Genomic DNA, 23,478 nt, shown 5'->3' on the forward strand with positions numbered 1-23,478 from the left:
CTATGTTCCTCGATTCATTTTAGGAGTAAGTCTAACATTAATTCAATTTTCTTGGGATCCCTTTTAAGTCTAATAATCACATATTAACACACTCTTTTTCTCCTAGCTATTTCCCTCGTCAATTGCCAACATAATTTTCTTTTACATTAAAGAGATAGGGCCAGTTGGTGTTCTTTCTTAAATAAAAAAGAAAAAAAACATATGCATCTAACAATGGTTTGTTCCCGATATATTCCAGCAAGGAACAAGTTACATGATGATATCATTGTTCGTTCACCGAGATAGATATCATATTCTGGTAAATAACTTTGTAATTTAACAGAAGTTCCCCTGGAAAAGTGAAAAAAACAGTGGAAATTTTGATATGGATGGAGGAATTGGAATCCATGAATGAACACAAGCAAGCACCAGCGCCAGTAGAAGAAGCAATAACTGTCTTTATGTTTTCTTGGTTGTTGGGAAACAAATTTATTTACAAAAATCCAATTCCAGAGAAAAGAGAGAAGAGAAAAAGCAAATGCTTTAGGACTTCACTTTCTCTATTCCCATGGGCGAAGATCTGCCTTTGCCTTTACCATCACAAATAATTCCATTCCATTTCATTTCATTTTCTCTCTTGCTTGCTGTCTCAGATATGCTTGCTTGCTTGTCCTTGCCATCATCGAATCTTTCATATTTTTTTTTTCCTCTTCCTCTTTTTCTTTCTCTCTCCACCTTCCCTTTTTTTCCCGTTCCTATCAATCTGCACTTGTCAGTATCCATCTGAGTGTTAGATCATGATCGAGAATGAACGCATCCCCACCTTCTCTTTCTCTCTTTTCAGAAAATCAAACTCTCTGTTCCTCACTTTTTCCCTTTTTTTTACATCCCCGGATTGCCATCACATCTTCTTCTTTCATGCATTCTTTTCTATTCTTTTCTTTTCTTTTCTTTTCTTCCAAACAAAAACCGACAAATAAACTGCACTCTTCACCATTCAAAATGTATGTCCAAATTTTGTATCGCATCGTAAAATCAATGCCATTAATTAGTAAAACAAAAGGGTGGAAGTTAAGAACAAGCTGGTTCTGTACTTGTATATGCTGTAAACAAAATTATGAAGAAAAAAAAAGTGCTACATTATTATTAACTACATTATTAAGCCATTAGCAATGGCACGATTTGTACGAACATGGGTGGTTTCATACACAGGAAGTTCTTCAAGATACCTTTCTTTCCCAATCACCTTAAGGTGATCGAGCTCGAAAAGATCCGAACTTGAACAACTAGCCGCATCATCTTCATCATCAACATAATTATAATCTCTGCTCACTGAATCCTTCTTAACTTGGTTGCGATGGCAGTCTCTTAAAACCTCTCTGGCTGCTTCTTCTACTTGCCTGTTTTTCTCCAACACTTTGGGCTTAAGCTCTTCCTCTGCTTTTCTCGACGGTGACCTGCCAATTTTCCATGCAGTTGGGACTGTGACAGGCATTAGGCTTTGATCTTCTCTTTCGTACAAACATTTGTGCCCACACGGCCTACAATCTTCATCAACAATCACACTCACTGGATAAAAATGAACCGATCTCTTAACCCCATTTCGCAGTTTTTCTCTCGTAGAAGGCGAGTTCTTGCTTAAACATGATCTGGAAAATGAAGAGGCTGATGAACAAGTTGAGGCTTGCCTCGACTTCAATTTTTTCTCTGCGCTAGCGTCCTCGTACCCTCCAATTGATGACGTGATCTTTGTTTTCTTGGATTGCCCTGTGGTGAAGATTGAATTGAGGAAATTCGCAACCTTTCCGCCCGGTGAAATCGGTTGTTTCACCTTTTTGAGATTGTTATAAATCTTCAAGGCCCTTGATTTGGACTTGATTATACCTTCCTCAAGCTTTGGAGTCGGCTCTGAGGAACAACTGTAATGATAATCGTCAAACATATGCACTTCCCTCTGTTCATAAAACAGAGTCCTCTGTTTCCTCTCTGCTTTTATCTCTATTTTCTCTCCTGTTTTTGCCGATCGAGCAGAGACGCTGGTGCGAACCGGCTTGGGCCTCGGCGGAACGAAACATGAGGATCTTGGTTTAGAGCCGTACATGGATTCAGCATCCGAGGATGAGAACCCACCAGAGCTTGAATCAGAAGAGCTGGAAGTGGAGCTGAAAAACAGACCATCAAGATCACGATCATGGTCATGGTTTGGTTTTCTATCCAATTCGGTGAGATACTGCCTTCTCTGTGTTCCAACCTTCTCACTAACCTTCTTCTCCATCCATTTTTCTATCAAACAAGCTCTGCGAAGGCTGGCCATCTCGTCTTCTTCAACAGCTCTGCTGGTTTTCACGCCACTTTTGCTGTGTTTCTTTGGCTGCATTGTGTCTTTATAAAACTTTGAGTCCCCACGGTTTCTGGGGTCACCCTCGTCAATTGAGCTGTAAATTTTGTCCAGAAGACTGGAAGAGAAAGATGGGTTATTCTTTTCACGCCTGTATCCATCGTCTCTCAGTGTGTTTTCCCACCTCGACATTTTTCTGTGTTCTGAAATGAGATAGAAACGTATCAAACGAAACAAGGCAGAAAGAGAAAGTTGAGGGTTTTAGAGAAAACCGGAGGAGTTTTTGTTTTTGTGTCTCCTTGTGTCTGCTTAGAGAGAATCAAAAGCTGCAATGGAACTATAGGGTGTGGAAATTGAGAGAATGGGCACTGTTTGAGCTCAGCAAATGTCGAAAATTTCTGGGCTTTTGCGAATGAAGAGAAGGACGCATGAAGAAACAAAGCAATCGATGCTTGTCTTTTAGTCTAGAGATAGAGAGAGCAATGAGAGCGAAAATGGCACGCCTTGAAGAAGGAGGAGGGAGTGAGGGAACAGGGAAAGGGTGAGAGGGCTTTATAAAGGTCGGCACGCGCGTGCATGTCCATCCTAATTGGAGCCAATGCCAGATTGGCAGTCGATGACGTGGCGGTAAGCTTGCCTTTTGATATGCCCAAATTGGCCCTGCCTTTGACGATCAAATGACGCTCTGACCCCTGACATGGCTCACCTTCCATTTCGAATTTGAAGCCGTTGATCATGTTTGAGGGGTGGACAAAGCCTGTTATAGCACAGACAAGCCTTTGTACGTGACACTTGCTGTTAGCCTTGTAATAATAATTGGCGGTCCACATCCTTGGTGTGAGGTAAAAAGTAAAGTTTTTGTTTTTGTTTGTGTCGTTTTTTTTCTTTTTCTGACAATGTTATATTTTAAATTCATTCTATATATATATTTAGAGAAAGATCGAATTTGAGTGTAAAGAAACCGAAATATTATTTTGGACAACTAACCTAACGAACATTAGTTTTGTTCGTGGATTTTTACAATTTCTTTTATGCATATTTTTAAAGTTAAAACGCGTTTTGTGAACTGAAGTTGGGGCCTTGAAGGTGCAAATGAATAAGCGAAATGAATTGAATTTAAAAAAAAAAAATTACAAAACCAGGGTAATTGACATTGGTATTATTGTGATTAAGTTTTGTAGCTGAATATAATTCAATATTTTAGGTTTCATATTGAGCTGGCACGCCCATAACTCATAATAAAGAGGAGGAAAATAATCCAATTACAAATAGATCTCTTTTCTTATCTTGTTTTGGACATTGTTTTTGGTAGTTTAGTCATATTAATGATATGACAATAAATGTTTTTTTTTAAAAATAATAATTTGGTTGGTGTGCGATTTTAATGATTGGAATAATATATAATTATTTCTATCTAACCAAGGTACAAACAAACAAACCCCATAAAAACATAGATATTACACACTGTGTTTGGGTAGAACCACGACTTTTATTAAATTATTAAACGTGCAACTTTTACATAAATACCAACAAATGAAACTACAAGAAAACAAAAGAGAAACAGATGGATTCACCAACAAAAGATACCGGTGGTGGATGGATATAAAGAATTACAGAATCTCTTTTTTTTTTAAAATTATATATAAATAAATAAATTTTAATTTTACTGGAGTGATTCTTGTAAGAGTTGAGGGGGGCCCCCATATTGCTTTTTATTGATGTTATTATGATATTTTGAATTTTGAAAGTGGAAAGCTCTAATACCAAAAAAATAAAAATAAAAATGGAAATGACAGGTAAAAGGAGGAATGCTTACAAGTGGATGAAAGAAGGCCTTTGATTGAATCATGGGAAAAATCTAGCCTTTAACCACGGTTGATATTTTTTTTATTGAAGGAGCCTGCAAAGTTGGCCTTTAATCATGGAGATTTAATCTGGGAGCCTCTCAGTTTCCCATCTTTGAGCGGTGAATTTGATGAACGGCTCTCTGGAGCCTTTGATCAAGTTGAAAACTCAATGAGTTGACTTTAGTTAAAAAGTTCAAATTTGATTTCATTAGTCAAATCTGCTTCAACATTAGCAATCCAATTGCTAATGAAGATGTTACGCACCTCTTTTCTTATATTATATTACTGATACGAGAAATACGAGAAACACGAGAAACATGAGAAACATGAGAAACATGAGTACGTTTTATTCTAACGAAAACTCCCTTGAAATACATGATAAATGGGGGTTAGACATGCATTTAATTGATTAAACCCTACCCAGAAGCACTGACAATAACCATGTCTGCAAGATACATGAATTAGTAAGTGGTAAAATTCGGGTTATCAAATGCAGGAGATATACCACTTGCATTTCTTGTTTCCCAGTCGCTAAAACAAACAAAATCATTAACTAGACTGAAAAGGATGGCTTCGACTTACATCAAGATCCAAACAAACCCCACCAACGCCTTAAACTACATGGCAACCACCAAGGATCTGCCCCCAAAACCCTAGCCAAGATCACATGATTTTCCCATTTTGGTTTGTTCATGTTCATCCATCCCAGGACATGGGCTATGATGTCTGCAACATCCATAGCCTTTTATGCACCCTCAGCTTATGATATAAAGTGGAAAGACAAAGAAAGGTCTTTGATTTGGTCCCTTAATCGGGTTTCAAACAGTATCCCTGCCATTTTGGTTTAGGGTTAAAATAAGATACATGTAAGGTGGCTTCCACCAACAATTAGACAATCATCTTATGTACTTTCGCAATTTGATGGACATGGATCTTTGACAGATTAAATATTATGTAGGCCCTCTGTTTTGGACTTTGCCCAGACCAATGCATTTTATTTTTAGCTGAGAAATAATATGCCAACAGGTCACCTTCGTTGAACTTGACTAGTGCTACAAATGGGGAACCTTGCTCAATGTGGCTTTAAAGTGAGACCCACAGCTTTAATTCTTGCTATTGCATAATTTCCAGGCGTCTTTCATGTTATAAACTCATCGTGATTACATATTTTAATTACTCGGAGAGAAAAGGGGAACATCTTCGGATATTGGGAAGAGAAGTACCGCTATACTAAGAGATAATTAGTATTTCGATTGTATTCATACAATGTTGATATGAATCGAAACTACAAATAAAATTTGAATCAACATAAATAGATAGAGCAGGTTATGAACAGTAGCAGAAAATATCTGGCCACAGAGGAAGCCCAGCTTCTCAAGAAACTTTTTGTCTGCGGTAAATAGAGCAATTCCAAGCGTAATGTACACGTTGGCAGTAAACATTATTAAGTTTTGTGGGACCCAAACGTGCATTTGCACTCGTAGACCACGTGAGAAAGCATGGGCTCACACACACCTCATAACACCTCATTTCTGTAGGGTACCATCCGAGTCATAAACTTATGACCTCCTTTGATTAAAATTTTATTCTTTCTGTGGGAGGAATAAGATGACGCTACACTGCTCTTAATTTGTACAAACACCAACCGTAGGATGATGCCCTTTGTAGATTTGGTCTTACGAGCTAAATATCTATATGTAAAAAAGTAAATAATTAAATGCTTTTGCGTGCTTAGGTAGGCAAAAGACATTGAATGAGTTGTAGTAAGCTAACTCATTCGTATATTTTTCAACTTGTGTACCAAGTCTCTAATAGAGGTGGAGCCCACCAATACAATGGGTTCCACGCTCTATTAGAGAGTTGGTACACAAGTTAGTATCCCAAGTTGGTCTCCCTAGCATTTTTCTTTTCGTAAACGTTCATATATGTTTAGCATCCTTCCAAAATCATTTCCTTATGTGTCCATGAACTGTAATATGTTTGGGATTAGTAATGGATGTTAAATTACATTAAATGGTGTGTTTACTAATCAGGAATCTGAATTCTCTGTCTCATCAGGAATTGAATTCCACTTATGGAGGATTTCAACGTTTACTTCACATTAAGGCATTAAAAAGTAAGTGGGGCCCACATAAAATTAGGAATTGAATTCCTGATTTTGGAGGAATTTAATTTTTAGGTGGGAGGTGGTATTCTAATTGCTGGAGAACTAACCCATTAGGAATTCATCTTTTTTACCCATTATATCCTCACACAATTTTTAAAATTTCAAATTTGCCAACTACTTTAACCCAACAACGAGGACATTTTAGTAATTAGTATCAATCATACCCCAATTCCATGTGATTTAGTAAACAACTTCAATAGGAATCCGGAATCTAATCATTCTCAATTTAATTTCTCCTAATTCAATTACAGATGAGTTAACATGCCATAAATATGGGTAGGTGAAAGAAAACTGCAACAAGTCTTAGAAAATTATACAAATAAAAAACACTTTTACGGATATGAAAGAGCTGTCTTTTTTTATTTCTTTTTCTTTTTTCATTTTTGGGCAAGTATGAAGTGACTTTATCTAGATCACGGCAAACATGCACTAGTTTTGTTGTGAAAGAGATGTGCTGTTGGGATCCGAAGGGGGTGAAGAAGAAGATGGTTCCTGTGAGGAGAACAGTGAACAAGAAAGAAAGAGAGAGACAGAGGGAGACACAAACTGTGCTCTTTTCTTTTCCCAACAAAGCATTGGCAGCATATTTATTTGGCAGGCATGGCATTGTAATATTACTCTACTGGGTTCTGATTTACTCTGTGAGTTTCCTGACAAGCCAACTTCCTCTCTCATCTTTCTCTGTCTCTCTGTGGTTTGTGTCTCTGCCTCCTAAGAGAGAGAGGGAGAGAGAGAGAGAGAGAGGTGATGACGACTAAGGCTAATTTTGTACATTGCCATGCTGTACCCACGTGCACTTAGCTGCTTTCCTACCTGGGGTCTCCATCTTTACGTGCACAGTTTGCTTGCACACTTCATTGCCTGATGGGCCTCTCTCATTTATGGTCTTCTGCAATTCTTCTTCTCTCCCTATTCAATTTCAGGGCCCAACACTGTTTTAGCAGCAGAGGTCCTACACCCCTCCTCCTGCTTGCTCCAAAAACCCCACCTTGCAAGTTGCAACGAAGCACAGAGCAAACATCAGTTCAAGCTTCGACATCAATCTTTGACCAAAATAAAGAAGCTTCGACATCAAATTATTCTTTGCAGGGAAGATTGCCTCCCTTATACAAGAATGTGACCGATCAATTGTTATATTGTTAACACTATCTTGATTTAGTGGTATTTCTCTTCTTAATGTTCAATAAAATTCACTCGACCTTCTTACCACTATAGTATTGAAACTGGGTTTTAATAAGATCCAGTCAGGTTTAAGTTTGTTAACAATGTGCATATTATTACTTGATCATTATTATTATTATGTTGCATAATTGAAAGTATATGCTGCGCTGCATGAACATGCATCATCATCTCCACATAAAAGCACCTTTGTTATCAAAACATAGACAAAGAAATGCACAGCAAATCCAAGTATCTCGGTACAATGACAATAATTGGAGTCTTCGATAATAACATGGTCTCTTTATTTGTTCTAAAAGTAAAACATGTGGTTTCTCACTGGCACTTCCTTCAGGCATAATAGGAATCTTCTACCCATCTGTAATCATTGAGAATTCAACCTCTGAACATCTACCAATTGGTAAAGATCACCTCGTCTTTGCTTCAGTAAGGGCAGGTTTGTCCTGCATAATTTGGAACACACTTGTTTTAAATACTTATATAAAGTATTGAAAAAATATTTCATCTGTAAATCTAAGTAAAAAAAAAAACTTGGTTGGAAACTGTATCTCACCGTCTAAGCTCAAGAAGTGAATAATCAACCTCTGCTATGATTATTGCCTCTTCATGTTCTGTAGTCGCCAGTACTTCTCCAAACTGCCACATTTAATTCTTTTAGTGATACTCTGTATGCAAATTACTTGCAATCGCAAAAGCTTCAACAAGTATCTAAATGCTGAACCTTGTGTTATCACTAAAATGTAGAAAGGGAGAACTTGCCAATGAATGGATCTACTAAAGATCCAACGGAAGCATGCTTTATATAGCTAAAAGTTAGTATCCACTTACTGGTCCGACTAGGGTGGAGTGGCCCCATGCCACATAACCGGCTCCAGCATCTCGAGCAGGCGAACAGGTTGCCACATATAGCTGACAACCCACAGAAAGCCATCCATGAGAAATCGTTAGAATTAACACGGAAGACGATAATCAACACAGTAATTGGAATAAAATAGTGACTCAAGTCTTGACTATGCTTCTAGCCATGTAATCTATCACAAACTGCTGTTTGTATCATGATACCAGCTCTAAGTTTATTAACAAATGTAAACCAGGATGTACATCTCATATAGGACATATGTTATACCTGGTTATCTGTAGCCCTGCACAAGACATAGCAAGGCGAATCTCAGTGAAAATTACTATGTAAAAAATTGGGATGTAAAAATTCAAAAGAATATAAATTACGCAATATTTTAATTGATACCTTGCCCTCTGCAATAATTCCCAGTGCAACGGTCCAGTAGTCATGTTAAAAGCCCCAGGATAGCATATCAAGTGAGCACCTGATGTCAACAACTTAATACTGTTACCATTCAGTATTTCCAACTGCAGAAATTACAGTCCTTCACTTGAAAAGGAATAAACAAACGAGAGATAATTCCACTTCCTCATCAATAATAAGTACATTAGTTAACATGTAATGAAGAATCCTGTGGCAGATCATATGTATTTGGAATTTATTAAATCTAAATAGTTGTGTATAACAATAAAGAATTATCATGATACTGATTACAGAAAGAAAAACCATTAATTTTATTAGTTTAGTAATGCCCAGAAACAATGGAAACAAAAATTAATTTCACATGTCCATGGAAAGCAAAAGAAAAGGCAAACCTCTTGCTCCATAAATCATTGCTAGTTCCTGAAACCTAATGTCATAACAGATACCTATGCCAATACGTCCAACCTCTGCACGAAGCATTTGATGGTTACCATTGCATCCATAATGAATGATAATAACAACTTTCAAGCAAGGAATAGGAACAAATGACATCACTTGACTTTGACCAAAAAAAAAGAAGTTGTAATTGTCACTACTGCACAGAATGAGCATTATACCTGTGTCCACAATGGTAGGACTCTGCCCTGCTGTAAGAGTCTTTGATTCAATAAACGTAATCTTCCCAGGGATGTCAATATCAAATAGGTGTATCTGTGATTACATCCAGAATCAGTAAGAAGCAAAGACTGACAAATAATTTCCTTTGACAGGTAAGCATTAAATGTTCAAACCATCAAACGTGAAGGTTCGTTCAATCAAAGGAAAAGTATCCTCATTAAAATGAAGTGAGCAATTTTTCAGTCCAGACCATCCAAGACAGTAGGCCTCCTGTGTTGGGGCAGGCCCCATGCACAATAAACAGTCCAGATTTTGATTGATCCTATTCATTGAGCTGGATACAGATAAGTCCAAGAAACAGTCACATTCCTTGGGTGGGTCTGTGTTGGTACACTAGATGGTATTATCACTTACCCCATTATTTAGGCTTACAGCATTACCTTCCTATGTTTAGCTAACAGCTTCCCATCGGTGCCAAAGACACAAGAAGTATTGTACAAATGATCCCCGGAACGCTCTGCTATAGATCCGCCAACAATGGTGATCTTCAAACGCTGAGAAACTTCAGATAGCATGGCTGTTGAAGGAGATGCATCACCACCCGCATCAATGTCCTCAGCATAAACCGGGAAGCTATCATTTGAATATGGACCATTCCAAATTTCCTGGTAAACAAAGAAGCAAACACAACTTGAGGCCAAAGAGTTAAAAATGAGTTGATAATAACAATTTGCTCTGATTAGGTCAGCTTCTTAACCGTTTTTTTTACTTAAAAGGTGAGTTTATAAGCACCATTTGATCTGATTAGGACGGCTTCTTCAACATATAATTGTTCTTGTATACCTCCACGCCTCCTTTTGATGTTAAAATCTCTGTTTAGTTGGTACAATGAATAAAAACGATACCTAGTTTATAGGACTTTCTTGGGTTTTTGGCTCAGTTGAGGTAAAGTGGTAAAGTATCCAATCTTTGTAGCCGACAATAAGTGAACTTATCAATGGATGAATTTCCAACACATTCTATGGCATATGCTTCCACGCTAATGTCTTGTGGAAGCATGATAAGCAATACAGACCTCGAGCTATACTGTCCTATGGGCATCTAAAACTTGATTTATCTGAAAAACATCCGTATCCAAACATATTCTCCTACTTAAAGAAGCAATGGGCAGGCTAATTGTAATCCATAATAAACTTAAACCAGTAAGGTCAATGAGCACACAACAGAAAAACACACAAGGATAAGGATTTAGTAAGAGGGATCATGGTAAAAAAACTCACAGGGAGGAGAACAAGCTGGGCACCCTTTGCAGCAGCGTCCTCGATGGCCTTGCGGGCATGGGCAATGTTCCTCTCCTTATCAGCCGTCACCGCCAATTGGCACAGTCCAATCTTAAACTGCACTCACCCACATAAAAAACCCAATTGAAATTCAACCTCCAATCTGTAAACAATACAACAACACAGAGAGACATTATGACATAGCTTGCCTTGGTGACGGGAGGGGTGGGCAAGGGAAGGGCAGGCGGGACCCTGGCTGCTTCGGGCTTGTAAGCGGAGGCCATTGTCGACGAGAAATTAGCTGTGTGGATTTTGGAGCTGCGGCTAAGACCGATGCTGCTGCTGCTGCGGGACTTGGCGGGTGCGATTGGGGCGAGGAAAGATGGTGGAGGAGAGAGGGGCTTTGGGTGCAGCCAAATGGAGCGAGAGAGAGAAGAGGAGGAAGATGAAGCGCAGTGGTGAGGAGGAAGATTCTTGGTGCTGATCAGAGTCGATAGCGCTGCTTTCATTTCACTTTCACTTCCTTCTACCCTCGTCAATTCTTTACTTGATTTGGTCTTTGGGGGCGTTAAAACGTTTTTTCACTTTAGCAAAAACAATAAAGAAAAAGAAAAACGTTTTTTGACCTTTTCTGACGTGTTTTGTTTTTTAGAGTTTTAGACAGCTGGCGTTCCAAATTTTCAAATGGGCTTCAGAATGACTTGGGCCTTAGTTTCACGAACAGAGGAATAAGATCCGTACTGTGGAACGCATAGCACCCGATCACAACCGCACACTTTTCGAAATCCCAACCCAACCGACTGTGTCTCAAACGGTCATAAACTGTCACTCGCGCCTTCTTCCTCTATATCTTCGCACCCTCTCAATCATTCCCAGTTTCATAATTCAAAGAAACCCTGTTTCAATTTATCTCTCAAGCACCAAAGTATCAAACTTTGGTGCTTGAGGCCTTCAGATCGCTTTCCCTTTACGCGCCACTTGCAAAACTCAAACAAAAAAAAGGAGAAAAACCTTTCACATTGAGTTGAGACTTTGAAGAATCGTACAGTCTTGTAGAAATATATAATTTACGCATGGCAGATCCAAGGGCTGTTGTACCATACCATGACCCATACGATAGCGGTCCGTATACCGAGATCATGAACTTGTTGAATGATTCTGAACATCCGAGAATTGATGAGAATAATGTACCACCATTGGAGGGATCGCTCGCTTCCCCTAATCCAACTATGTTTGATGAAGAAATTCAAGACGTTGATGAGCCCTTAATGGATCAGGCAATGTGGGATTTCATCTATGGTTCTGATAATGGAGGAGAGGGTATTAATTCACAAGCGGGTCCTTCGCAGATTTTCACAGAATCGAGCGGTACTAATCCTCCAAGAGGGGATGGCAATGAACAGAATCATGGTTTTGGCAATGTGAGGCCACTTTCAGTTTGGCCTCTGCCATCAGACCCCATTAACTGTACTTTTTGCCAAGTTTTTAGGGAAATAGTACACTTCAATAGTAAGTTTTGTGTTCTTCCTTGCATTAGTAGAATTAGTGTTGTGGGTTTTATTCAATTTAAGCGTTGATTACTGTTCTAATTTCGCTTTTCGTATTGGATGGAAGGCGACAATGTTATGAAACTTGAAATTCATGGAAGACTCGGTGTAATCTGTCACGCAATTCTTCAGAGTCGGCCCAATGCCAATGTGAACTCTTCTGGCAATCATCAATATCAAATGCTTGAGTAAGTTTTTGCACCCCTTTTTCATTGTAGATTGAAGGGTTGGCACCAAGGATTTGATTTGTGTTATTGATTTTTTTTTCTTTTTTGAATTAGTTTTTGCAAGACACCAGGGGAGGAGGTGAAGCAATTTCTGATGCAGTACTGCTTAGAAAGAAAGCTGGAGGGGTACATTATGCAGCAAGATCCATTGACATTCTTTTATGAGGCACTCTGCGTTGGAGTGGATTGGGATGTCATTCTGAACCCCACCGATGACTTCAATTTTCCACCATCTCCACTGGATTCAGGTTCGTGTATTCTATCTGCCTTGTGAACTTGTACAATCTAGGAAATTTTATGTTCAAACAAAGGGTTGAGTTATATTTTCTATTTTATTTATTTATTTCAGGAACAGCAGGTGATATGGAACAACCTGCTGCAGTTCAACCAGAGGCTGGCGAGCATGAGATTGAGACGAATCCTAGGATTTCCCTTGCAGAACAGGTTGTTGCTAACCTTTTTCAATACAAAAAGCTCTTACATTTTACCTACAATAATTAGATAAACATTAGTACCCATACATATTTTCTTTTGTTAACTTGGTCATTTGTTTCATGCTGGGGGAGTAGTGCAGAGGGAGAGAACAGCAAACATGACATTGGATGATCTTCGTGATTACGTCCATCTTCCCATTGAAAAAGCTGCTCGGAGATTGAATGTCTGCCCAACTGTAGTCAAAAGGATATGCCGCCGGAATGGATTACGTAGATGGCCTTCTAGAAAGGTTTGTCTTCCTCTATATATCTTTTTCTATGAAGTTTTTTGTTTCTTCATTTTTACTACCTATTTTGTTTTGTTGTTTTATCACATGTGCAGATTACAAGCATTAATAGGCAAATTTCAAGGTTAAGACCAAGTTTAGATTCAGATGATGCAGAGACAAGGGTGCATGCTGAAGCTGAAATCTCTAGGCTTGAAAGAGAAATAGCTGAACTTGTCCCATAATGTGAATGAAGTACATATCCTCTCTCCCAAGTTTTGCAGTGCAGAGGGGGTTACATATAAATTTTTAAAGAAATTATTTATTAGTATTAAAGAAATGTAATTTTCTCGAGACTGAAAGCAACTTGTACAGAAAATGACTACACATTTGCAGATATTTGACTTGTATTATAAGATTAATTATAGTGATCTTTGTTTTGTACTTAGCCCACTCTCTTTCTTAATTGGTCTATTGGTTCCCAATCCATTTTTCACATCAATATCCATGTAGAGCGGCAAGCCGGCTGTCTAGGGACTATCTCAATATAATGATTATATATAGACCCCAAAGGGATGGCCAAGTTCCCTCACTATAATGTGTAAGACGTAGTAACCTAAGATTAACCTTGAAGTGTTCGTAAATGGATGGAGATTCCTAAGAACTCCATGAAACATATCTTCAGTGAATTCGATCGATAAGATTATGGGTGGCATTTGTTGCATTTTGAAGAACATAGACATGGCCAGTGCTCATACACTGGTGTGTGTGAAACAAGTGAAACAAGAGGACCCAGAAGAGTGGGATGAGAGCATGCCATTGCCTGGAGATATAATTGAAGGGTTTTATAATTCTGAGAGTATTGATACTATTGCTGATGAGTTTTTTGTGCCTACCAAAGCCAAGTCAGAGCTTACCTCACAGCTTGCCAAGTTCAGCCATGTTGAGGTCATTTGGGTCAAGGTGAGAAGGGGTGAGGGCACACTCAAGCTCCAGACCAGTGTCGTGGCTGAGAGGCTTTCGATGCTTCAGAGAAGGTATACCATTAGAGCAGCTACAGATGACAGACATGTTGCAATTTTGGGGGACTTGACCTCAGACCAATGTTATGAGCTTCAGGGTAGGTTTTTCTTGACAGATTTTTAATAGTAAAGATAGTGACAATCTCTTGATAGATATGTGACATGTTATGTTGTCATACTATGAATTAGGATCGCACATTCTGTTTTGATCCCATGTAGACAGCGGTTATGATTCACGGTCTAATAACATAACATTTTAGATTGTCTAACGTTAGACAATTAAGGAAGTTCCTCACAAATCAGACAATGAAAACTCTTATTCATCTGAAACCAGTGTGCCCTTGAGTGATCTGTGTTTTATTTGAGTTTGCAGAATTGAGCAGGAGTTTGGTAAACGTGGAGTACAGAGGATATAACAAAAGGGGAGTTAAATATGACTGGAAGATGAAAGTTGGTAGCTATTTGCCTGACCAACGGTGCACAATTGTTAGCTCCATTTTGTTCATGCCACTGCCAGGTGAGAAATGCACTGAGGCCACAACAGCCAGGTGCATGGCTTGGTTTTCTGCAGCAGTTGCTTCAGGGGTTCCTCTTGTTTTTGTTAATATTCAAACAGAACAGATCATGTCGTCGGTATCAATCTTTCTTTTTGGTCATCTTGAATTGCAAGTTAGTAACCATTTTATTCTCCGTTTTAATTAGATTTTGTTTTCTTTTTTCTTGAAGGAGAAGAATAATTTGATAGGAAAGGATATGAGTTGGGGTAGGCAACAAAATTACACAACAACAACAACAACAACAGTCCAAATAGTGCAAGGCATTAGACTGTGGTTCATGCCCGGAGTTGCAGAAATGCTAGTTGACTTGATACCTCAACCTGGTGAAGCGCGGTTCGGATTGGACATCAAACGCACTGACGAGGTTAGAATCCTGCATGCACTTTTGTTCTGAAAAACTTACCAGAAAAATGCAGCATACCACTATTTTGACAGACTGATACACTAAACTTCCATTTTGTTATGCTTTAAAAACAAGTGCAGGGACTGATTTGCATTCACTCAGTGGCAAAAGGTTCTGCTGCTGATCGTTGTGGGCTTGGCAGCCTTCATGAGGAAGCACATGCAAGTGGCCGCAAACTTGTGATGTCTAGGTTAGAGGGCAAGAGCTTGATGCCATCACATGTTAGCTCTGCAGGGCTCATACACTGTTGTGATCACACAGAAATTAAAGAAACTCTTGCCTCGGCCATTGACCAGATGGAAAGAGTTCAGCTTCACCTCATGGCCTGGTCTAACCATTTACTTCCCATTGCTCCGAAAGCTGTTGGTGCCACAACAGTACTCCGGCCGCCAAGTGGCTCTTGTCCCCCGAAAACATGGTGATCATTTGCAGTTTGACAATTGCAGCTCATCTCACACCTCTACAAATCGAGTCACAAGAATCATGATGTAAATAAAGTGGGGAAAATGTAATATATATCATTCCTTTTAAATACAAGTAATGCTAAAAATTATATTTTCTAAGTGCATTAGTTATCTTGTATAACATGTGTTAGGATCAGTTGCCTACTTTATTTGAATTAATGAAAGTGAGATTAACTCTTATCGTCCAATTTATGTTTGGAAGTGCTTGTATACCAATTAGTTTCATTTAACAACACCAAGTTGTTCTTATGTAAATTAAAAGTGCTTGTGCAAAATTAATTATGTTTGCTTAAGTTATTCATAAGCGCCAAAAAGAGATTTTTGTTCCCTCCAATTAGAGACAATGTCACTATCTTCTTCCTCTGGAGGAAGGCTCTTTGGAAAATCAATGGCTACGCCAGCTAGAGTCCTAGCCAACCCATCTCACACCTCTACAAATCTCTCTCTGTTGACCTGCATAACCTCCCTTCTGCAAACTCTAGACCCACAAAACCCTAACCCCTCAAACCTCAGCTCAGCCCCTCTTAACCAATTCTCACCTCACCTGAACCCACGCCTAGTTATCCAAGTCATCAAATCTCAGGCCAATCCTTACCATGCCCTCTTCTTCTTCAAATGGGCCTCAAACCCTGATCCTAATCCCAACAACTATTCTCACACCCACAACTGCTACTTGGCCATCACTGAGCTTCTTCTCTCCCACTCCCTCTTCTCCACCGCCTCCTCACTCCTTCAAGAATCCAATAGACTCTATGATTTTATGCTTGGTAGGTTTATCACAACTCATGGCCGCCGCGGCGATATCAGAGCCGCCATAGATTGGTTTTACAAGGCGAAGTCGATTGAGAACGGGCGGTGCTTGTTTTCTTATAATGCGATTCTGGGCGTGCTGGTTAGGGCTAATAGGATGAATTTAGCTAAGGCAATTTATGATCAGATTGTCAAGGAAGCTTTGGTAAATCCGAATGTATGGACTTGTACAATAATGATTAGAGGGTTTTGCAAAAGGGGTGAAATTGAGAATGCCAAGAAGGTGTTTGATGAAATGACTTGCGAGCCAAATTTGATTACTTACAATACTATGATTCATGGATTTTGTCAAAAGGGTGATTTTGATAGTGCGAGGAGAGTTTTCGGTCAGATGAGGGAGAGTGAGCATTGTTTGCCTGATACGGTAACGTATACAACTTTGATTGATGGGTATTGTAAGAAAGGTGAGTTGGAGGAGGCAATGGAGCGTATGAAAGAAATGGAGAAGCAGGGTTGTGAGCCTAATCTGTTTACTTACAATGCGTTGATTCATGGTTTCTGTTTGAGTGGTCATGTTAGTGAGGCAAGGAGGATGTTGACAAGGATGAGGTTAAATGGTGTGAAGGACAATATAGCTACACATACGGCCATATTGAAAGGGCTTTGCATTGTTGGAAAGGCTGACGAAGCTGTTAAGCATCTTGAAGATATAGTGAATCTTGGGATGAAACCGGATGTGGAAGCATATGGAGTCGTTTTTAATGAGTACTGTAAGATGCGAAAACCGGATGGAGCGATGTCCATTTTGAGGGAAATGAGGATGAGAGGCCTAAAGCCAAGTGTTTCAAGCTTTAACAGACTGCTCGAGGTTCTTGTCGAAAACGGGGACCTTGAAAGAGCTATTATTCTTCTAAAGAAGATGCACCAAATGGGCTGCTCTCCAAATTTCTTTTCATATAACACAGTGATATGTCGTCTTTGTAAGATGAGAGGTAGAATGGGGGAGGTTGAAGAGCTTGTTGGTGACATGCTTCGGAACGGTCACGAGCTTGATACCGTCCTCTACAGTTGTGTAATTATGGGTTATTGTGAGGATGGCAATGTGAACATGGCAATACAGGCTTTCTGTGGAGCATTGGACAATAATTACATTATTAGTTTGGAGAGCTTTTCAATTTTGGTCAAGGAGCTGTGTGCAAAAGGGATGGTCCTTGAGGCTGAGAGGATATTTGAGGATATGTGTAACAGATGCACAGTGGTTGATGTAGAAAGTTACAGAAGTGTGCTAGAAAGGAGGGTACTTGATATAAGCAGTGATCCAAGTTCTAATAGGCAAGTGATTAAGATGAATAGAATGGAGTCATGAAGAAGTGAAAATTCTTGGTGATCAAGAACATAGATTTGCCATGCTTCTTTATTGCATGCCTGATCATTTCCTTCGACACAATCACGAAGCTCGAGTAAGTTTCCTGGAATCTTGAACATAACCAAATTTTCTGGGTTTCAGATTCCTTGTTGTGTTCTTCAGTCAGGGAAGAAGCTTTGCATTTTGGCTTTCATCTGGTGCAAACTAGCAGTTGAAATGGTTTGGCCACATTCAGCTTTCTTACATGATGATCTTCTCTGTCTTCATATTATTATTATTTTTTATGAAGAAAAGGGGGAGAAAACCCCCAAACACCAACACAACAACTAACTAGTACTAATCAGACGAGCCCTAACAGCTCCCAAAGAATCATTAAGCAATAAATAACCAAGCCAGGCAGGACTCTCCTCAAAATAGTAACAGCCCAGGTCCAAATTGTGACTCCAAGTAGCCAACCCATCAGCTACATCATTCCTCTCTCTATAGATATGTTGAAGCTTGATCCTTCGAAACAAATTCATAAGCCTTTTACAGCTACTGACCAGCCCAGCATTAGGATGACAAGCATTCAAAAGCTTACTCTGAATAAGAAGCACAGCAGTCTCAAAATCCATCTCAACAACAGTATCATCTACTTTTTTCTCAACAGCCAAGTTCAACCCAAAAAATAGACCCCGCAACTCAGCTTCAAGCACTTCTCCCTAGCCTAAATTGACAGCAAAACCACCAATCCATTGACCCAAATGATCTCTCAGGACCCCTCCAGCACCAATCGCACCAGTACTGCCCCTGTCTTCATATTATTTTGTTTTGCTATAATGCATAAGCAGCACGACTAATGGACATGTACATAATAATTCTTTTGGTCGAATGGATATGTATGTACTTAATAAAGATTGAAGATGTCACGTCTTCATTGCCTTTTTTTTTCCATTGTAATTTTTCAGTACAGTCAGGGGTAAAGTTGGGAAGTTATGAATTATTTCTCCCAAATAAATCGACAATTAACCCAAAAGTCCACCTCACTGTCTGCCATTGCAGGCTCACAGCCCACTCCTGGAGAACTCGTCGAACTCAGAACCCGGGCCCACTACCATCGTAATCAGAGGAACAGTAATTAACCACTGCCACTGCCAGCGTGGCAAGGTCTTCATTTGAGAACTAATCGTGTTTAGGGCTTTTCGGCTTTACAAATAGTTGGGCCAGTCTCATCTCATCATCCTCACGGACTCTTCGCTCTTTTATCAAATCCACTTTAGTAATCCATTTCCTTCCGATTTAAATCCGCACCATCTCTCTCTGTCTCTCACACACGCCCACACACAAAACACCTTCTCTCTCACTCATCAGAGTCAGAGGTCAAATATTTTCTAACCTTTCCCTCCTTTTTTTTTTTGGTATTTTCTTCGAGTCTTTCGCTTTTTTCTGTGTCTCTTTAATTGTGAAGAAGACATGGACGGGGGTGCTCTGTACAACCCGCGTACGGTTGAGGAGGTCTTCAGAGACTTCAAAGGTCGAAGAGCCGCCATGATTAAAGCTCTCACCACCGGTATAATTTATCTTTTCCGCTTCTAGTCAACTTTCTACTCTCCGTAAAAGCTATGGAAATTCGATGTGATTTTTCCTTGTTGTGTTTGCAGAGGTCGAAGACTTTTTTCAGCAGTGTGACCCTGGTAATGGATTTCTCCTTCAGTGTTTTTTTGTCAATTTTGTTTTTTTTGTAGTGGTTAATTTTGGTGCGGGCGCTGTTTAGTTATTGACAGAATGTGTTCTTTTTTTATAAAATCAACACTGAATAAGGGTTTTTATTCAATCATTTCTGGTACTTTAAAAAAAAAAAACCAACACGTGTGTGAAAGAGATGTTTTTTTAATTTGTTTAAAGTAATTCATGAAAGAAAACCTATAATTAATCTCATTTTAATTTATATTTTTATCTACCAATTTTCTACTTTTAGTCAATTGTATCTTTGTTTGTATTTAATTTTCATTTTTAAAAAAATATTTATGGAAGTAGAAGCTTCTAGGCTTAAAGGTCTGCCCTTTCTCGTTGTTGAAAATTTGCATTCATTGGCATTGCTTTAGGTTATGCTTAGAGATGCAGTGGTTGTTAGAGTTTCCGATTAAGGCATTCTACTTATTTCAGTTGGGATTGGGAGCATGTACCACACGTAAGCCTAAGTTTTTTGTTTTTTTGGTAACAAGAGGGGCTAAAAGCCCAGCACAGCAATACCTAAGCGGCAACAAAACGATGCCTGGACACACCCATGGCATCAGCATACAAAATATCCTTCAGGAAGTCAGGAACCGTCTCATAGAGATGAGTCCCAGGACCAAAATCAATGCTCCTAGCAGATAAAGCATCAGCAGTAAAATTCTGCTCACGATAGATATGGTTTATAGAACAACGCCAATCCTTCTTGATCTTTGACTTGCAACAAACTATGATGCTGAAGAGGGGGTGAGTGGGAATGGTAGGGCTATTGAGCATGGAAACAGCATCACAAGAATCACTTTCCAACTCAACATTACGAAAGCCAGAGTCCCAAGCCAGAGTAAGCCCCCAAAGAATACCCCACAATTCAGCCTCAAGGACAGAGCCATTACCTAAGTTTACAGAGAAGCCCTTGATCCAACCCCCTGTTGTATCTCTTAGGAGCCCACCAGCACCAATAAAACCAGTAGTAGGGCTTCTACTCCCATCAGTATTTATCTTGCAGGTTCCAGTGCTAGGGGGGTTCCAATGCAAGAGAATTGGGTGGAGATGGTAGAGTTAGGCCACGTAAGCTGAAGTTTGACCTCTTGTAGTGGTTGAAAATATTGCTAAGACTAATAACACCTTTAATCGAGTAACTTGGAAGAATATGTGAAGAAATTATTATTCTTTTTCAACGATGCATTATCACCTTGGGTGGGTGCAAATTTAGTAAGTATTTTTATAATTTAAATATTAATAATAATGAATTTAATTTGTGTTTATATATCTCATTAAAGTTTCAAAAGTTAAGTTGAATTACTTTTGGCTTGCTTTTAAAGTTAGTTGTTTGAATTTCTTAAAAAGGAAATTATGAACCAAGTTTTGTACTCTGTTTTGGTGAAAATATATGTGAATGCAACAGTTTAATGCTTCCATAATGGTTGATCCTACATGTGCTTCTCTGTCATAACTTCATTGCTTCCGTAGTTTTCATAGAGCATGCAATAGTACCTTAAAAATCCTTCATGACAGAGAAGGAGAATCTTTGCCTTTATGGATTTCCAACCGAGCAGTGGGAAGTTAATTTACCTGCAGAGGAGGTTCCTCCAGAGCTTCCGGAGCCAGCACTTGGTATTAACTTTGCAAGAGATGGAATGCAAGAAAAGGATTGGTTATCTTTGGTTGCTGTCCACAGTGATGCATGGTTACTTGCAGTGGCATTTTATTTTGGTGCTAGGTTCGGATTTGATAAGGCTGATAGGTATGGCTCTTTGTACAATATTAACGTGTAGTTTGACTCTGTATGATTCTAATGGGTTCAGATCTTTAGTTCAGAGGTGAGGCATCACTTTGTTTTTAAATCATGCTAGTGTTTTGGTTAATCATCATCCTTATATTCTAGTTTGCTGGAACCTACTCTTAGTTTAATAGTACTCGTCTCTAGTTTGATTTCATTATGTGCTATTACATTGCAATGTTACATGTATGTGTGCTCGCATGCATATGTTTGTTTGCTGTGTATTCTTATTTTCAGGAAAACTACAATGGCCTAATATTACAAATATAAGTTTTTGATTGAGCACTAGTAAAGTTGATAAATTGCAGCCTACGTTCACAGCTGTTTTAAGCGATTGGGTCTGTTCTTCTTTGGGAAAATGAAGATGGTGTTCATGATATAGTCGGGTTGCCTTTTTTGACATCTTTTTAGGAATGTAGTTGAAGCTGTTTGACTTTTAGCTTTTCTTATTTAAATTTTTGATGCATTACACCAATTAAAGAGGAGGCTTAGTTTTGTTGTAACGAAAAAGGAATAGGGAGGGTCATTTTTTGTATTCCTTTCGATAATGTTCTAGTTAGGTACCTTAGCCTTCATTTGGTTGTTTGGAGTCTGCTAACTACAACCCAAAATTTATTTTTTTGTGCTCTTTTCTGGTTTTGTCTTGCATTTCTGTTGTGTTTAGGTATGTTCACTTACCATTATGCTGTTGGTATTTGCTTTGCAGGAAACGCCTTTTTAATATGATAAATGAACTTCCAACAATATTTGAGGTTGTGACAGGGACAGTTAAGAAACAAGTGAAGGAGAAGTCCTCAAATTCAAATCATGGCAGCAACAGATCTAAATCAAACTCTAAGGTTTGGAAAAACTTGGATTGCTAGTTTCTGAATCTCATAATTTAGTTGCTATTTTCAATTTCAAATTGTTGTGCTAGAATCTTTAAGTTGTCTTTTGGCATGGGATAACTGTGTAAACGTGGAAACTTTGCATTCTTCTTTACGTATCTACAATTCAAAATATGAACTGTGAAATGTCTAGAAATATTGTGACGTCATGCCAACATGAGAGTAAAAGATGAATACATTATTAGTTTTTGGTTTGCTGAACAACCTGGCCACCTTGTAACTTATTGTGTTTTGCAAATGCAGCGTGGTTCTGAGCCTCATCCCAGGTATACAAAGGCAGTGCAATCAAAGGATGAGGACGAGGAGGGCCTGGAAGATGACGATGAGGATGAGCATGGTGAGACACTGTGTGGGGCTTGTGGAGAGAACTACGCATCTGACGAATTCTGGATTTGCTGCGACATCTGTGAGAAGTGGTTCCATGGGAAGTGCGTTAAGATCACCCCAGCTAGGGCTGAGCATATTAAGCAGTACAAATGCCCATCTTGCACCAACAAGAGAGCCCGGCCTTAATGGTTTCTGAGAAAGTTGACATCTTATGTATTAGGGTGGTTGACTGCTAATTGTCTCGTAGGTCAGGTTGTCTCTTGGTCTGATGCCTGTAGTTTTAGGAGATTTAATCTCGGATGTTGTGTAGGTTGCAAGTCTGCTATTTATTTTAGATATCATATGCCAGGATGTTTAAATTGAGATTGGAAATCATTTTCCCCCCGTCTCGTCAGTGTGGGATTTGTTATCTATATGCATGAATGTGTTTAGTGTTTATAAAATTAACGGCCATTTCTCAGTTGACTTTTATCGATCATTTGACGTCTTCTGTCTTATTTGGGCTTGGACTTATTTCTGGGTGTGTGGTTTTTGAAGTTGGAATTAAATTTGGTCGCTGACACCGGTGCGTTCCTCCGTCGAAAAAATTTAAGTGATTGAGCGTATGGACCTGATAGTTGGTCAAAAATTGATTGGCGGGTAATTTTACTCGTCCGTATATACCTTCCTCTCGCAATAAGTGATCACGTGCCTATCACGGAACTACTGAAATAAGTGATCACATGCCTATCACGTAACTACTGAATTATTCCGCTAGCAACAATTGATCATGTGCTAAACACATGACTGGATTGTTGTAAGAGGCGATATACACATGGAACAAACAGTTTTTCTCTTCTGGTTGCATGGAAACAAACTCTTTGTGACATGTTCATCTGGTATGGTATGGGTAGATTATAGAGCAACCCGAAACCGTGAGACCTAGCTGGCAAGAGGCGTTGGTATTTTTAGTGCCTATGCATGATCTTGGGTCGTATGATCTTTGTCGTTCATGCTCACTTTAACGGCCGCCCAATTGAGAGTTAGTTACAGTGTAATGCCTAATGGGATCTTGCCCCCTTCA

The 23,478-nt window shown here is 39.1% G+C and overlaps 6 protein-coding genes across 7 annotated transcripts; 4 read left to right on the forward strand and 2 right to left on the reverse strand.

The window, feature by feature from the left end:
* Window positions 1–1,073: 1,073 nt before the first annotated feature.
* Window positions 1,074–2,835, reverse strand: LOC110764761 (protein BIG GRAIN 1-like D). The gene has a single exon (XM_021967786.2). The coding sequence runs from the start codon at window positions 2,507–2,509 to the stop codon at window positions 1,130–1,132; it is 1,380 nt and encodes a 459-aa protein (XP_021823478.1). The 5' UTR covers window positions 2,510–2,835; the 3' UTR covers window positions 1,074–1,129.
* Window positions 2,836–7,682: 4,847 nt separating this feature from the next.
* Window positions 7,683–11,230, reverse strand: LOC110765515 (Nitrilase/cyanide hydratase and apolipoprotein N-acyltransferase family protein). Its single transcript, XM_021968656.2, has 10 exons — window positions 10,882–11,230; window positions 10,673–10,789; window positions 9,833–10,057; window positions 9,392–9,485; window positions 9,167–9,241; window positions 8,757–8,835; window positions 8,637–8,652; window positions 8,339–8,419; window positions 8,064–8,146; window positions 7,683–7,953 (listed from the first exon to the last, which is right to left on the reverse strand). The coding sequence occupies exons 1-10, from the start codon at window positions 11,179–11,181 to the stop codon at window positions 7,875–7,877; spliced, it is 1,149 nt and encodes a 382-aa protein (XP_021824348.1). The 5' UTR covers window positions 11,182–11,230; the 3' UTR covers window positions 7,683–7,874.
* Window positions 11,231–11,582: 352 nt separating this feature from the next.
* On the forward strand, window positions 11,583–13,103 carry LOC110765523 (uncharacterized). The gene is made up of 5 exons (XM_088250804.1): window positions 11,583–12,181; window positions 12,287–12,407; window positions 12,501–12,694; window positions 12,796–12,890; window positions 13,016–13,103. Exons 1-5 carry the CDS (start codon window positions 11,746–11,748, stop codon window positions 13,040–13,042), a joined length of 873 nt encoding a protein of 290 aa, XP_088106930.1. The 5' UTR covers window positions 11,583–11,745; the 3' UTR covers window positions 13,043–13,103.
* A 670-nt stretch (window positions 13,104–13,773) lies between these two features.
* Window positions 13,774–15,741, forward strand: LOC110765016 (uncharacterized). 2 transcript variants are annotated; one of them, XM_088246256.1, is made up of 4 exons: window positions 13,774–14,266; window positions 14,542–14,801; window positions 14,901–15,089; window positions 15,209–15,741. In XM_088246256.1, the coding sequence occupies exons 1-4, from the start codon at window positions 13,852–13,854 to the stop codon at window positions 15,548–15,550; spliced, it is 1,206 nt and encodes a 401-aa protein (XP_088102382.1). In that variant the 5' UTR covers window positions 13,774–13,851; the 3' UTR covers window positions 15,551–15,741. The 2 variants fall into 2 exon arrangements, with proteins under 2 accessions (XP_088102382.1, XP_021823766.2); XM_021968074.2 differs by having other exon boundaries at window positions 14,895–15,089; window positions 15,209–15,723.
* Window positions 15,742–15,847: 106 nt separating this feature from the next.
* LOC110765501 (uncharacterized) lies at window positions 15,848–19,189 on the forward strand. Its single transcript, XM_021968645.2, has 2 exons — window positions 15,848–17,802; window positions 18,750–19,189. Exon 1 carries the CDS (start codon window positions 15,936–15,938, stop codon window positions 17,706–17,708), a length of 1,773 nt encoding a protein of 590 aa, XP_021824337.2. The 5' UTR covers window positions 15,848–15,935; the 3' UTR covers window positions 17,709–17,802; window positions 18,750–19,189.
* On the forward strand, window positions 19,121–22,858 carry AL4 (alfin-like 4). Its single transcript, XM_021968676.2, has 5 exons — window positions 19,121–19,257; window positions 19,349–19,381; window positions 20,937–21,165; window positions 21,908–22,040; window positions 22,332–22,858. The coding sequence occupies exons 1-5, from the start codon at window positions 19,161–19,163 to the stop codon at window positions 22,599–22,601; spliced, it is 762 nt and encodes a 253-aa protein (XP_021824368.1). The 5' UTR covers window positions 19,121–19,160; the 3' UTR covers window positions 22,602–22,858.
* The last annotated feature ends 620 nt before the right edge of the window (window positions 22,859–23,478 follow it).

The sequence above is a fragment of the Prunus avium genome, chromosome 1 (genome assembly GCF_965620075.1).
Source record: "Prunus avium chromosome 1, drPruAviu1.hap1.1, whole genome shotgun sequence".
Classification (NCBI taxonomy): domain Eukaryota; kingdom Viridiplantae; phylum Streptophyta; class Magnoliopsida; order Rosales; family Rosaceae; genus Prunus; species Prunus avium.